This window comes from Culex quinquefasciatus, chromosome 2, assembly GCF_015732765.1.
Source record: "Culex quinquefasciatus strain JHB chromosome 2, VPISU_Cqui_1.0_pri_paternal, whole genome shotgun sequence".
Taxonomy (NCBI): Eukaryota; Metazoa; Arthropoda; class Insecta; order Diptera; family Culicidae; genus Culex; species Culex quinquefasciatus.
In genome coordinates, this window is record NC_051862.1 from 80,749,486 (window position 1) to 80,765,430 (window position 15,945).

The 15,945-nt window shown below is 34.3% G+C and overlaps 1 protein-coding gene across 1 annotated transcript in view; it reads right to left on the reverse strand.

The window, feature by feature from the left end:
- Positions 1 to 5,005: 5,005 nt before the first annotated feature.
- The window catches only part of LOC119766078, a 55,339-nt gene continuing 44,399 nt past the window's right edge, over positions 5,006 to 15,945 (reverse strand). The window contains exons 2-4 of the mRNA XM_038250459.1: positions 5,253 to 5,573; positions 5,142 to 5,182; positions 5,006 to 5,062 (exon numbers count right to left, since the gene is read on the reverse strand). Of these exons, the coding sequence (XP_038106387.1) occupies positions 5,006 to 5,062; positions 5,142 to 5,182; positions 5,253 to 5,573 (419 nt within the window). The remainder of the gene's footprint in view (positions 5,063 to 5,141; positions 5,183 to 5,252; positions 5,574 to 15,945) is intronic.

The following is a 15,945-nucleotide window of genomic DNA, read 5'->3' on the forward strand; positions in this document are numbered from 1 at the left end:
ATCTGATGAAATATCCTTATTAGCCAAACATAGATGAATGTTTAAGCTTTCAACTCATGCAAAAAGTTTATAGTTTTGTGAGAAATTGACAGAGTTATGTGCGATACAAAAAAAGGGGATCAAGTCTCCCCACTCTCCCCTAAATGAGCAAAATTGTTTACTAATTTGCTGGTCAAAACATAAACTTAATGATATCTGGATGAAAATAGACTCTGAAAAGATTTCAGGTTCAAAAATCTAGTGCTAATCTTATCTACAGGCCCGTAGCCAGGGGGGTGGGCTTCGGGCTAAAGCTCCCCCCCCCCGAAATTTTTGGAAGACATATGGGAGAGAGGGAAGAAGAAGAAAAGAAATAAACTGCCTTTCACATACATTTTATTTTTATTAACATAAATGTGTCAAACTTTCAAGTGCAAATCGTCATTCTGATGTAAAATTGTCTGATCTTTACGATAAAAATATTTTCAGATTTTTAAAATCTGACCTAACATTTGGAAACGGCTAAAAATGCTTTTATACCGGAATTGGGGTCCATCCCTAGATGATTTTTGCAGTGCAAGTGGTTATTTTTACTGGATTCCTAGGACATTTTCACATAAGGGTCATTCCATCTCAACTGTGCACGAAAAAGTGCAAATTTGAAAATTACCCTCTCCGATCCTGCTCAAATTTGGCAGAGCTGTTGATACTATCAAAACATGCAAGAATCCCGAATTTCATCCAAATCGGACCACCCCCTCCATTTTTGTACCTCCCCAAAAAATCGACTTTTTGGCGATTTTTGACCAAACCTCCTAGTTTCAAAAGGCGATAGCTCAGGAACCACAAATCTTAGAGGGTCGGTCTTAGACTCAATTTTGAAGGAAATTGGACGTAGAGTCCATTTCCGTGATCAAAATGTTGATTAATTTATTTTTTCTACCTGTATTGCGCAATTGAAAACTTTAAACGGCCGTATCTCAAAACACCCCAACTTATTTTTTTGATTTGACCTCACCATCGTGTTCCCCGGCCAATTTTACATAAGAATCACTTATCGACAGAAATGAATATGTTTCGTTCCAGAGATATCGAATTTTAAAGTTTTGTGTTTTCGAGATTACCTACATCAGCTTCATTCGCCGCATCACAGGCGGGCTGATCAATAACTGCTACCTGGTGTTTCGGGAGATGATTGATTTAATTTATATTTTTATAATTTTACGCAAATATTTATTCAAATGGCTAATAGGGGAAATTCTCGTATGTTTGGCAGATTAAGTCCACGCTCCTAGTTTCGTCCAATTTGCTCATTTTCACTATTCAAACAACAAATTTTGCAAAACTTTTGATAGAAACTTGCTTGTTCACTTCTTATTGAGCTATTTATCTCTCGGTTTCAGTTGAAAACGCTTTTAATCAGCTGTAATTGAATGCCAAAGTGCTGATATGGCAACATTAGAGGAACGCTGGAATTAGATGCTGTTCCACTACCTTGATCAATCTATTTTTGTGAAAGGAATATTTATTGGGTTATTTTGAATGCACCGTTTTTTACATGTTGCTAACCGTTTTAGAGTACCTCCGAGGCCATGACTAGGGCCTTTATCATAAGCGGTAGCAAAATAGTGCCATTCAGCAAAAACCCCAAAACCTGCTTTATTATTATTTTTTTTTATTATTAATGTTTATTATTGACACTTTACCATAATTTGGCAAACCTGATTTATGGATTAAAAGATTGATCATATTAAATCAATTTTTATATTATGAGCCAGCTTCATTTGATTAAAAGATGATTTTGGTCAAGGTACATTCAATTTAAAAAAATCCTTACACGTGAGGACAGCAGCCGTATTGTGTTCCAAGAATCCAAGAATGAAAGAAGAAAAAACTGTTGTTCGGACGGTGTCAAAATCATCGCAACTAAATTTGGGGAATTTGCCGCTTTGCAGCAGATCAAACTTTGTGATTTTCTTACATTTTTCAATTTTATAATTTCCAGAAATCCTTTTCCTACTCCTTGTGATCGTCCTTCACTAGAGTACAACGTATCAACAAATTTTATTCATTTCAATTCATATTTTTACTCAATAATGTATCGTGCACTTATTGTTCAGTGTTACTAACAAGATTAATTGCATTTTCCTGCTCGCTTCGTCGGAATCCAATTCTGCCCTTTACTGTGTGTCGTTATTGCTCTGTCCTGTGGTTGAGCAAATAAACATTCGCGATTAAACTCCAGTTTCCTACAGTGTTATACAGTTATTTTTTGCCCAATTTGATAAAGATTATTTATGATGAAATATTATTTCAATAAATGACCAGGTAGCAGTTATTGATCTGCCCGCCTGTGTGCTTCTAGCAGATGCGGCGAATGAAGCTGATGAAGGTAATCTCGAAAACACAAAACTTTAAAATTCGATATCTCTGGAACGAAACATATTCATTTCTGTCGATAAGTGATTCTTGTGTAAAATTGGCCGGGGAACACGATGGTGAGGTCAAATAAAAAAACGGTTCTTAATCCACCATTAGGTGGTTGGTGCCTTCCTCACATTTACAAAGTAATAATGAAAATAAGTTTATGAAAAAAATATATACCTGATACAGACTTTTCCAGAAAACATGCAGACTCTCATTTGAAGCAATGTGGCAACCGGGCGTTTCGCATCTGGCGCGACTCTCGCACGTAAACAAAAAGACCCGGCCTTTTGAGGTTAGGCAAAAAATCACCCTTTTTTGTATCTACAAAATTCTTTTTCTTGGCATAACTTTAAAAGTACTTAACTAAACAGAATAAAATTTAATAGGGTCTTAGGGGACCCCAAAACGAACAGAATAAGGCGGATCCGGCCAAAATCGGTTCAGCCAGTTCTGAGATAATCGTGTGGAAAAAAATCATTTCTACACACATCCCCACAGACATTTGTTCAGAATTTGATTCTGAGTCGATAGGTATACGTGAAGGTATATCTAGGAGGTGTATTTAAGAAGTTCATTTTTCGAGTGATTTTATAGCCTTGCCTCAGTGAGGTGAGGAAGGCAAAAATAAGTTGGGGTGTTTTGAGATACGGCCGTTTAAAGTTTTCAATTGCGCAATACAGGTAGAAAAAATAAATTAATCAACATTTCGTTCACGGAAATGGACTCTACGTCCAATTTCCTTCAAAATTGAGTCTAAGACCGACCCTCTAAGATTTGTGGTTCCTGAGTTATCGCCGTTTGAAGATAGGGGTTTTGCTCAAAAATCGGCAAAAAGTCGATTTTTTTGGGAGGGTACAAAAATGGAGGGGGTGGTCCGATTTGGATGAAATTCGGGATTCTTGCATGTTTTGATAGTATCAACAGCCCTGCCAAATTTGAGCAGGATCGGAGAGAGTAATTTTCAAATGCTGTTCCGCTTCAGATGGAATGACCCATAAGTTAAGTACATTTTGGAAGGCCGCATAAAGCCTCCGCTCTAAATACAGACCGATTTTCAAGAAAAAATGTGAAAAATGGGGAATTGGGGCAAAATGGACCCTTTGCCGTTTCTTGCGGTGGATGAAACCATCACCAATCGATTCCCCGGATTTTTTACATTAGAAACAGTATTATTCATACCAGGGAACCAGCCGCGTTCAATTAAGTCCGATTTTGGGTTTCATTTCGCCCACTGTGCAGTGGTTTTTAGGAATTGTACAACTTTCAAAAAAATTGAGCGATTGGGTAAGTCCACACCTTGTCGATTGCATTTCAATTCTTTTATGAAAATTTGTGTTAGAACTTTTTCACATTTTGATTTTTATAATTTATTTTCCACTAACCTATTTCAAACCAACTCAATTGCGTTGAAATTGAGAAAATTATCTCAAACTTTCTCGAAGAAAGCATAATGCGATCTTGCTCCTGCCAAAAATGCAGCGTGCTCAAGACTGGTCTAACACGCGATTTCCGAGCAAAAGCACCTTTTTGTCCAGTTTTGAGGAAGCTGTACTGCCCATGTTCGCATAAATGTCCCATATGCAAAAACAGCAAGCTGAGAAAAACACATTTAAAGTTTGTCCCATACATAAGGCTACGTGTTAAGTTTTCGCGAAAAAAACTGGATTTCCTCCTGATTTCTAGAACAAAGTACTCGATGTTATAGGCTCTTTTGAAAGAGCACACGATTTTGAACCAAACTGCATCAATAACTCGAAGTTGATGAAAATGCATATGGGACATTTATGCGATCAGGGGCAGTGAATCTTTTGACAGGAACAGGAGCAAGACTGCCCCCATCTTTTTTTAGGGATGTTTTAGAGCTTTGCTCAATTTTAACGCTATTTTGTTGGTTTGAACTAAATTAAAACCAAATGCGCAAAGCGTGGACTCAATCAATCGGTTCCACATTTCAGAAGTTGTTTTAAGACTCAAAATGCACTGATTAAAAACTTGTTCTGGTTTGATTTGATAATTTTACCTTTTTTAATAAAGCCTAGCTAGTCTACATAGTGAGCCACATAATACCAATTGACGATAGTTTATTGTAAAAAAAGAATTAAATCGCTTTTTAAGTTGATCAGATCTGGTTCACCTAATGTTCCATACCGAAAAACATTTGCTTGGTAAAAGTCGAGTAAAAACTAGAAATTTGCTTGACATTATCCTCTCCTTTCTCCTTAGATACGGCACTATTGGTTGCAATTATCATGTCAATGATTGAGTCCGTCTTTGGGTCACATTGCTCAATGACATTGCACAGTTGCTGGATGAACCAGCTTCCTTGCTTTGGGTTGGCATATAGATTCGAGGTATGTCCTGGAAAGTAAGAAAAAGTCACGATGCAAACATAGAAATTTTAAGATTTTTCATCGATCAAACGTTATTAATCAATACTAACCATGATGGGAACTCATCAGTATCATCAAATCAGCATGCTCCGGGTATTTAAATGTTTCAATTTTTGGACAAAAAGAATCCTCTTGGGTGCCACTAGAACCATTGTTTATGGCAGTAAGGTTGACGCCGTAGTCTATTTTGTCCCCACGAGGTGCCTCAACTACGAAAATCTTAGGCTTCCCAGCCATTGATTGAAGAAGGGATGGTTTAAATTGTTCTATAAGATCATACAAGCAATATGTTGTGTCTTTAGCCCACAAAATATCGTTTTGTTCTCCATGAGTAAGAATAACTACCATGAGGCAATCCGAATTTTTCAGGTCAGCATCATTTCTCACTGGAAAAATATCAAACAGTTTTGCATTTAAATAAAATAATTAACAACTTTACAAGCATTCTAAACGCACACTCCTCTGTTGCTTCCCAAATCTCTTTTTTAGTGCGATCCTTAAATTCCTTAATATCGTCCTTTAAAAACCCCAACTTTGGCAATGTCTCACGCAGCGTCTTGACATCTTCGTCAGTTCCGTGTCGTGGCTCAAGGGATTTTTCATCTTTTTCCCTTTCATCGAATTTAAAATGGTTGAAGATCAGCACCTTTCCACGTCTTGACCCGTTCATCGCGTACACGGCACAATCTGGTCCATTTGGAGTTGGCAGAGCCTCTTTCGAGCCAGAAGGAGATGTGGCCGAATCCGTAAATCGAGCTGCATCCGTCGTTTCTCTTGCTGTCGGGGGAAACACTCTCAACTTCCGGAATATTCGCAGGATCCATTTTAAAGGCACTTAGTGTTTATTTTCTGAACGCCCGAAAACAAGCTGAACTGCAGCACTGTACACGATCGAGTAAGCAAAACTGAAATGGCAAATTAAATTTGACAACGCTTAAGCTACGCTACACAAGATAAGAGTCGTAAACTAAGGACACAGTTGAAAAAATATGGAATACTGAGATGAAAGGCATATTAGCCTTGGAAAATTATTTGTTTATGAGCACTTAAAATTCTAAGCTTAATTACGTCATCAGTTCAATAAAAACAATCAAGAAGACATTTTTAACAGTGTGAATTGTTAGCAGCTGATCAACATCATCCATTTCCAAAAACTGATAACTTAGTTACTTGAAGTGAAAAAAAAACAAAACGCTGATAACAAAATGTGATACTAACAATCTTTCTCATTTGGTGGAAGACCAAAAAACGATTTAATCCACATAGAGGTAGTACCGTCATCTGGGGTGAATCGGGACTACAGTCTGAATAGGGACAGCAGTGTTTAGAGCACTTAAAGGTTATAAATTTGGAATTGGAGAACGGAACACTGATGAAGTCTGCAAGTAGTAGACGAAATACGTATCTGTCAAGATATTAAAAATATATAGCATAATTAAAAGGAACAACTCGTCTCTTTGTATTCATAGTAATGCATTCTGCTAAAACGCTCAACCAAACTACAATTGAATGTACGTATTTTGTTGGTCTGAGTCTGTTCTATCCGAATCAACCCGAAAAATCAAAATGTTGTGCTCTAACATTGTTAAAATTACTGTCTCAATTCGCCCCATGTGTCCCCATTCGCACAATGTTGACGGTAAGGTATTTTAGCCATTAGTGGACCCCCAAGTAGAGCCGAAGCGCATTTTAGGCCATTTTCAATATTTTATGCACTTTTTCATAATCCTTTGTACAAAACAATCTGAAGTCTTTTGAACAATTTGACTTTTTTTTCATGATTTATTTGTTTTTGAACAGAAAAATAGTCATTTGAAAATACACAGCAAAAAAATCTGTGAAATGAAATCGCATGCAAAAGCATGCACATCACCTTTGTGAGAAAAAGGTTTCAGTCATTCGATTTTTTTTTTGTATTTTTTAATCCGACTGAAACTTTTTTGGTGCCTTCGGTATGCCCAAAGAAGCCATTTTGCATCATTACAAATTTGGCAGCTGGCCATACAAAAATGATGCATGAAAATTCAAACATCTGTATCTTTTGAAGGAATTTTTTGATCGATTTGGTGTCTTCGGCAAAGTTGTAGTCATGGATATGGACTATACTGAAAAAAAATTAGCACGGTAAAAAAAAATTTGGTGATTTTTTATTTAACTTTTTGTCACTAAAACTTGATTTGCAAAAAAACACAATTCTTAATTTTTTTTATTTTTTGATAAATTTTAGAGGACATCAATTGCCAACTTTTCAGAAATTTCCAGGTTGTGCCAAAATCTTTGAGCGAGTTATGAATTTTTGAATCAATACTGATTTTTTCAAAAAATCGAAAAAATGGTCGCAAAAATTTTTCAACTTCATTTTTCGATGTAAAATCAAATTTGCAATCAAAAAGTACTTTAGTGAAATTTTGATAAAGTGCACCGTTTTCAAGTTAAATCCATTTTAGGTGACTTTTTCGAAAATAGTCACAGTTTTTCATTTTTTTAAATAAATGCACATGTTTGCCTACCTTTGAAAATTTTTTTTTTGAAAAGCTGAGAAAATTCTCTATATTTTGCATTTTTGAACTTTGTTGATACGACCCTTAATTGCTGAGATATTGCCATGCAAAGGTTTAAAAACAGGAAAATTAATGTTTTCTAAGTCCCACCCAAACAACACACCATTTTCCTATGTCGATCTCTCAGCAACTAATGGTCCGATTTTCAATGTTAAAATATGAAACATTCGTAAAATTTTCCGATCTTTCCGAAAAAAATATTTTCAAAGCTTTTAAACCAAGACTAACACTTCAAAAGGGTCAAACATTCAATATTACGCTTTTTTAAAATGTTAGTCTTGGTTTAAAAATTTTGAAAATATTTTTTTCGGAAAGATCGGAAAATTTTACGAATGTTTCATATTTTAACATTGAAAATCGGACCATTAGTTGCTGAGAGATAAACATTGGAAAATGGTGAGTTGTTTGGGTGGGACTTAGAAAACATCAATTTTCCTGTTTTTAAACCTTTGCATGGCAATATCTCAGCAACTAAGGGTCGTATCAACAAAGTTCAAAAATGCAAAATATAAAGAATTTTCTCAGCTTTTCAAAAATATGACAAAAAGTTAGATAAAAAAATCACCAATTTTTTTTTACCGTGCATCATATTTTTCAGTGTAGTCCATATCCATATCTACAACTTTGCCGAAGACACCAAATCGATCAAAAAATTCCTTCAAAAGATACAGATTTTTAAATTTTCATACATCATTTTTGTATGGACAGCTGCCAAATTTGTATGGAAAATTATATGGACAAACTAATGATGCAAAATGGCTTCTTTGGGCATACCGAAGGCACCAAAAAAGTTTCAGTCGGATTAAAAAATACAAAAATTAAAATTTAAGAAAAAAAGACCGATTTTGTAGAGAATTGCTCGTATGAGAAAACGTGTACACAAAAAGCATGTACCGAAGAAAAAAAATCAGGTCTGCTCACCCCAAAAATAACCTCAATCCGGTGAGCGTCATATTCAGGTTACCAAGTCTGCGCCCCAACCCACTCGGCTATCTTGCCGCTATGAAAATAGATGGATCAATGCCAATCTAATAGTAGGTTTTCCGTACGTCGTATACTGTGTTAACTGCAGACCGGAATTTTTTTCTTCGGTACATGCTTTTTTTGTACACGTTTTCTCATACAATATTACATGCTATTTCTCACAAAGGTGATGTGCATGCTTTTGCATGCGATTTTACCATCGGATTTTTTGCTGTATATCTATATGCTTTTGCTTTATAAAGTGTTTTTTGCCTGTTATGGAACCCCTTTTCCAATCCAAAGGTCGTCATTTCGAATCCCGGGGTGGATGGAAGCTAAGGTGTAAAAAGAGGTTTGCAATTGCCTCAACAATCAAGCTTTCGGACACTTAGTTTCGAGTAGGAATCTCGCAATCGAGAACGCCAAGGCAATGCTGTACAGCGAATAATTTGATTTGATTTTATTTCAATAGTCTTTTTATAGATAATCATCATAATTTAATAGTTAAGAAAAAAAATCATAAAAATTTTGAAATATTTTTATTAGAATGGTCTGAAAATATCGCAATAGTTTCATTCCATAGCATTTAAAATCGGACCAATATTTTCCATCAAATTCGTATTTTGGGAATTCTATTTTGTAGCAAAAAGTATCTTTTCCAATACGACCTAATAATAACCTACAACTGTGCCGAAGACACAAAACCGATCAAAAACTCCTTTCTCAAGATACGCATGCATTTTTTTAATGACCATCAGCCTCCAAATTCGACGCAGACTTGTATGAAAAAACTAATGATTCAAAATTGCTACTTTTTACATGCGAAATGCATAGAAAAAGTTGATTTGATTCGAAATCGTAGAGAACTAATCACATACCAATTTCTTTACACTCGTATCTATCGATAAACGCTTGAAATGCACAAAGATTTCATAATTATTCCTTATCGCGCATGACTTGTGATTTTGTGGCTTATAACATATTTTCCAGAACTGATAATCTGAACAAATAAATAACATTGAAAGTATAAGTCAATCACAAGTTTGCAGATATGCGTTTAGTTTCATCCATTTTGAAATTGTATTCATAAAATAATGTTCAATTAAGAAAACTGTTAAATTTAAAAAATAATCTATCTAAATCTCCGCGCACATACATTTGTGCCATCTGCCAGAACAAACATTACGTTTTGTGTCGTTTATTTAGGACAAAATTCCCGCAATTAACATTCCCAACTAATCGCTCAATCTCAAACCGGGCAACCGTTAGCGAAGGTTTAATTAGTGAAATAAATTTCAAAGAACGTCAATTGGCCAAAGACTCTTTCCCTATATCAACTATCTTGCCCCAACGGTCACAAGCTACGTTCCGTTTGGCACGGAAACATTTGGTCTTTTACGAAAAGCTGACTTTGGCCCCCGGGAGAAGAGCATCGAAAGTAAACACGTCATTTGCACGCGATTGTCTGCCGATTTTCCACTCTCCGGGGCAAACCTTTTCTGGCAACACACACAAACACACACGGAAATGCATGTGACAATCCTGGGGTGAGTTTGGGACAAGGGTAAATAAATATAGTGGCGTGTCGTTTATCTTTGACAGTGGCTGTTTAGTTTGAGGATAAAAAAGTAGTTCGTTTACAAAGTTGCATGGTTCACTTTTCAGGAATACAAAGTTGTTGGGAAAAAATTATATTTTGAATGCTTACTGCTCCATAAACTGGCATTGTTCCCAAGAATAAGCATTAACTATGAAAAACCAGTATTGAAATAACTTAAAACAGTATGCAAGCAAAAACTTATGTCTGTTTGTCTTTGGGTTTCTATAACGTTTTATTAATTTTATTTATTTTTTTTCAACGCCTAAAAACACAGACAAACAGATGTAAATCGAACATGAACAACATGAATTTCTAAAAACCAAAATCCATCTTGTTGTAAAAACAAACACCTTTTGAAATTTGTGTAAGTGTGAGTGCATACAGGCTGAACTAGCAGTCAAATGCGTGTAAATGGGCTATGGTGAATTTACAATTGCCGTGGTGAGTTTAGAATTATTCAAATTGGCCGTTGCTAAGCACATTAATCAATATTAAAAGAGCTTATCGTCTGTTTGTCTGGGGAAAAACACTCCATTGAACTGATATCTAGTCTACTGCTATTACTTGCCGAAAGTCTGTGTCGTTTTCGCGTGCTCAGCCCACATTTCGGGTGGGGGCCAAAGTTTTATCCAAACTTTGCTGGCGTCGATTAACGTATGATAAAATCTTAATGGGTCCATACACAATTTAGCGCAAATGACTGTTATTGGTTCACGCGCGTACCCGCCCCCAGGGGAGCCCCACGGCCAGCTTCCAGCATCTGATAAGAAAAGCTTAAGATGGTGTGTCCCAAAAATAAAACAAGAAATATCTGGAGCATGGCTCCGCTCAGGAAACTTGCTAGAACCAGAGATATCGGGAGGTTGCTGGTTTTGTTGTTGTTGTTGCGTGTCCACGTCTTTGCTATAATTTACGACGGTCGCGTACCAAATATGGCAACCTAAATCTGCACTTGCCCAAACAAGTTTGGTGTTGAAAGTTTATTTTTTTCCCCTGCTATGTTTGGGAGCTAATTTTGTTTGACGATTAATGGTTGAGTTTGGGTTATCTGGAGCAGAATCGATGGAGCCAACTTGGCTCAGCCAAGGAGTAGTTCAATAGGTTCACATTAGATTTAGGCAAGTAGCACTCTATGTATTACAAATAAAATCTCAAGAAAATTACATCATTTCCGTTATCAGTTCCGAGATATTAAAAATGGATCTAATAAAATGCAGAACTTTTAAATTAATTTAACCATTTCTTACTTTAAATTCATCAATGCCAGTAACTGTGAACTTTACCCCTCACTCCATGTCCATCATACTCAACCGTCAGGATGACTCGAAACATAATCACGATTGCACGTATCAATTATTCACGTCACGTTACTTTTATCACCCGCCGTAACACGTGACATGCAATTCTGGCCCCGCGAGTTCCTGACAGAATGATTGCCACCTCCCTCCCTTTCGTGTCATTTCTCATTTTGTGTGTATTTCGAAGCTCAAATACAAAAAAACACACACCAAATGGCCAAAAGTGAAAAAGAGTGAAACGTTGCATGAAAAATGCACGCACAAATTCGCCGCGGACAAACGATTACAAAATGGTCGAACCTGCTACACTCCATGGGCCACGATGGACGACATATTTTTTCCGGCGTTTCGCGGAAAAAAATCCTCGCAATTAATTTAATATGAAATTAATAGCAAATTAATGTCAGCGTAAATATTTTATTCATTCGGCGGACGCGGCCGGCGTGAAAATTTAACTAAAAGCTGTGAATGCACCACTGCATCCCTCTCTCAGTTGGGTGTGCCGGGCTGGATGCAGCAGTTGCGATTGGAAACGGTGCATCAGATGAGACACCAAAAAAGGATGTGGACAATGAGTGAAAAAATACGCACCACTTGAGCCCGGACCGGGTGCAACATCCGAAATTGTGCATTTTTCATCCATTTATACAGCTTGATTGTTATTTTGCTAGTATGCATAAGATGCTACAAATCTAAAAAAATAAGCTGCCTTAGCATACCATTAATAATTACAAAATTGAAATTGACATGAAATATTTTATTTAATACATTTTATAATGCTTTGTAAACAGAAAAAATGGTTATAAAACATACATGATTAGTAGCTATGCAACTATAAAATTTGAAACTACAAGCCATGGTTTCAAGTTGAAACCAACAACATTTGAATGAGAAAAGCGAAATGTATTACACATCTGTACTAAGGCGTCCAATTTTCCCGGGTTTTGAATTTCCCGGGAAACGGGAAAATATTTTTTAAATCTCGGGAATTCCCGGGATCTCGGAAAATTTTTGAAGCAGTCATAAAAGCTATGTTTCAATAATAATTTATATGTTTTCAAGCTTAAATTATAGAATCAGCTTTATAATAATAATAATTGGTGACAATCTACACTTCAATCTAAACAAAGACAACAGTTTTTAAACAACTTAGGCTGGTACAAATATTTTTAAAAGTTTTTGTCACCCCCTTTCAAAATTGGCCCGAAAAATCAGGGGGCAAAAAAAATATTTTTACAATAAACTTCAAAATTTCAATGAAAATTCAAGTGCAACCATTTGAAATCAAATTAAAGTACATTCTCCTGCGTTTAAAATCATTTTTAGCATGTTTGGGTTTATTAAAAAATCTTAAGATTTTTTGAAAATTTTCGATGCAAAATCTTTTTTTTCGATACAATTTTTGTTTTTATGAGATCTTAGATTTTTTAAAAACTAATGATTGCAAAACAACTGAACTAGTGTAAAATGCATTTTAAAACACTTTTTTCATTTAAATGTGAAGATTATGGCTTGTTATTTAAATGTTTATATTTTTTTTACCCTCCCCCCCCCCTCCCCCCTTGACCTCGGCCAGGGCCGAGGGACAAAAACTTTTTTAAATATTTGCATCGGCCTTATAAGAAATTATAAATGTTTTTTAGGATTTGAAAAAAAAACTAACTTTTATTTCAATGTGACCAAATTAAATAAAAATTTTATAAAAATATTTCTTTTATATATTTAACTAAAAAAGCTTGAAAAATTTCTTCAAAAATGTCTACAAAATGCGAAGCGACAACAAAACCAGAGTTTTATTTTAAAAAAGGTCCTATAAACTATTTTCTTTCATGTTTTCAAATAAACTGTTTTTTTCATAAAATTATTTTTATTAGGTCCTTTTCGGTACTGGGACCTGGTTAAGACGGAGTCGGCTTTTGTAATTAAATTTTTCTTAAAGCTAAGAGTAATTACAGAGATTTCAAAAAAAACTCTAGAATTAAAATGATACCAGTCAATGTAATTTTTCGATAAGTTTTGAATGTCTTATTTTATTTTAAAAAAAAACATATTTTACTGATTATTTTTAAGTTACATCCGCCAACTGGGGAAAATCAGGACTACAGGCTGAAAAGGTACAGGAGATTTCAGAGCAATACATTTGGAAATCGGTGTACTAACTGTTTTGATTCCGGTGTTTGATGAAAAATAATTTAAGATTATATTTTTATCAAATTTAAAATCCTAAATATAAATATAATACCCAGTCTTTAAAATAACCATATAATTAAATAGAAAATATTCAAAGCGCCAGGCATTTTGAGGATCTGTGAACTAAAATTCAAACCATTTTCTGTAATATTCCAAATTAAAGCTGATATATGCCGAACAGAGGCACCGACTAGTCCAAAATGTTGGGGGGGCACGGTTGTTTTCCGAAATCGTTAGGTGAGAGTGGTGATTTGATGTTTAAGTAGCACACTTTATTCGCCAAGAGATTTCCGAACTGCAAGTTGAACTCGTTTACTATGTTTTCCCAACGTCCCTGAGGACTCTTGAACGCTGGAAAAAGCGCACGTTTTTTTGTTGTTGAACATCCCTTCATCCGTCAGAAATGTGCGTGGTTTAAGTTAGTTTTGCCAATGCAAATCATCCTTGCATAGAGAACGTTTGTTAAACATGCCATAAGAACTCTTGACTATAAGATTCTGAATTGAGTTAGGTGAACGTTGTTAGGACCGTTTAACAACATCCTGCCTTTAAGGTTCAGAAGTGAGTTAGGAAAACATTTTGAGAACCGTCCAAGAACATATCGTGGAAGAAGAAATTTAAAGAGGCTTTTCATAATATACGTCCCAAGTTTTCGCTTTGAATATATTTTTTCTTTATTTTAAACTTTATTTGTGAGTAATGTCACTTAACGATACTTAAACTACTGTGATTTATCAGTTTTGACAGGGATACGATGAATAATAAAAATATCAACCAAAAAAAAAATCATTCAATTTCAATATTATGCTTTTGGAGATTATTTTTTTTCAATTTTTGAGTTCTAATCAACATCGCTTGCTGCTATTATATACTCTGCTGCTGGTTCACCGGTGGCTGCATTTTCAGTTCTCCTTTTTGATGAAGAATCCTCACGGCAAGTATCGAACCCTCGATCACTCCAAATGTCAAGTCCGGGCGCGCGTCTGCATCTTTCCACGAGGGGTTATGTTGGATGAGCAGGCCTAAACGTCAATTAGAAGCCTGCGGTCATCTAGCTTTTACCAAGTTCACTAACAGTTTGCTAAAACTTCCCTTGAACATAAGCTGTTTCTATTTTTAGAACTATCTGAGCTTGTTTCATCAACATGTTCTTTCTCGGTTTTTAGAACACGAAGGCAAACTACACATAAACAACTTGTTTACGAGAAATCCCAGCCGAAGCCAAAGATCAAATCTACTATGTTATCATGTTTAGCAAACTGAAATGAAACATCATGTCTGCAAATGTCATTTTGCTCTCCGAGTTCCACAAGCATGTTTCATTTAAGTCAGAATAAACTTCAAAATGAACTTTTCGTAATCCGTTGCTAGATTTGGCATTTATGTTACACAACTATGTTTAACAATGGTTTTTTGATCAAAATTTGAACAATTTACCAATTGTTATGACACGTGTTCAATAATTAACGTATAAAAACGCTTGTGCAGTAATTGTTCAACAAAAAAATAAAAGGCGATGTTTTTCTTGCTACTTGGGTAAGTTTATTGTATATCACAAATTTTACCAATTTGAATATTACGATGTGATACGAGTTTGTTTCATCCGGAATCCATTTTTTTAAAGATAATTTATTAAAACGTGATTGAGAATGTTTATTGGGGGAATTTTTTAAATGTTTGGAAGGCGAATTCCTTCTAATTGGCATATTCTCACTTATTTTCCAGAAGTAACAGTCAATAATAAAAATGATCAGGAATTTAAAATTCAACAACACAAATATTCTAAAAATGAAAACAAAAGTAAAAAACAAAAATTTAGAACTTTAGAAATTGGAAAATACACATTAAAAAAAACAACATTTTTTCAAGTCTGCAATTAAGAAAAAAAAATAACAGAAAAAATAAACATTCCAAAATTTAAAAAAAAGTTCAAAAAACTCTAGGGTTAAAGAAAACTCATGGCTTAAAAAAAATTTGAAATCAAAAGTAGAAATTCAGAAATTTAAAAAATCTGAAATTTGGAAATTACAAAAAAATCAATGTTTAAAAAAATCGAAAATTTAACATCAATTATTTTGTTACGAATTTAAGAATTTAAGAATTTAAGAATTTAAGAATTTAAGAATTTAAGAATTTAAGAATTTAAGAATTTAAGAATTTAAGAATTTAAGAATTTAAGAATTTAAGAATTTAAGAATTTAAGAATTTAAGAATTTAAGAATTTAAGAATTTAAGAATTTAAGAATTTAAGAATTTAAGAATTTAAGAATTTAAGAATTTAGGAATTTAAGAATTTAAAAATTTAAGAATTTAAGAATTTAAGAATTTAAGAATTTAAGAATTTAAGAATTTAAGAATTTAAGAATTTAAGAATTTAAGAATTTAAGAATTTAAGAATTTAAGAATTTAAGAATTTAAGAATTTAAGAATTTAAGAATTTAAGAATTTAAGAATTTAAGAATTTAAGAATTTAAGAATTTAAGAATTTAAGAATTTAAGAATTTAAGAATTTAAGAATTTAAGAATTTAAGAATTTA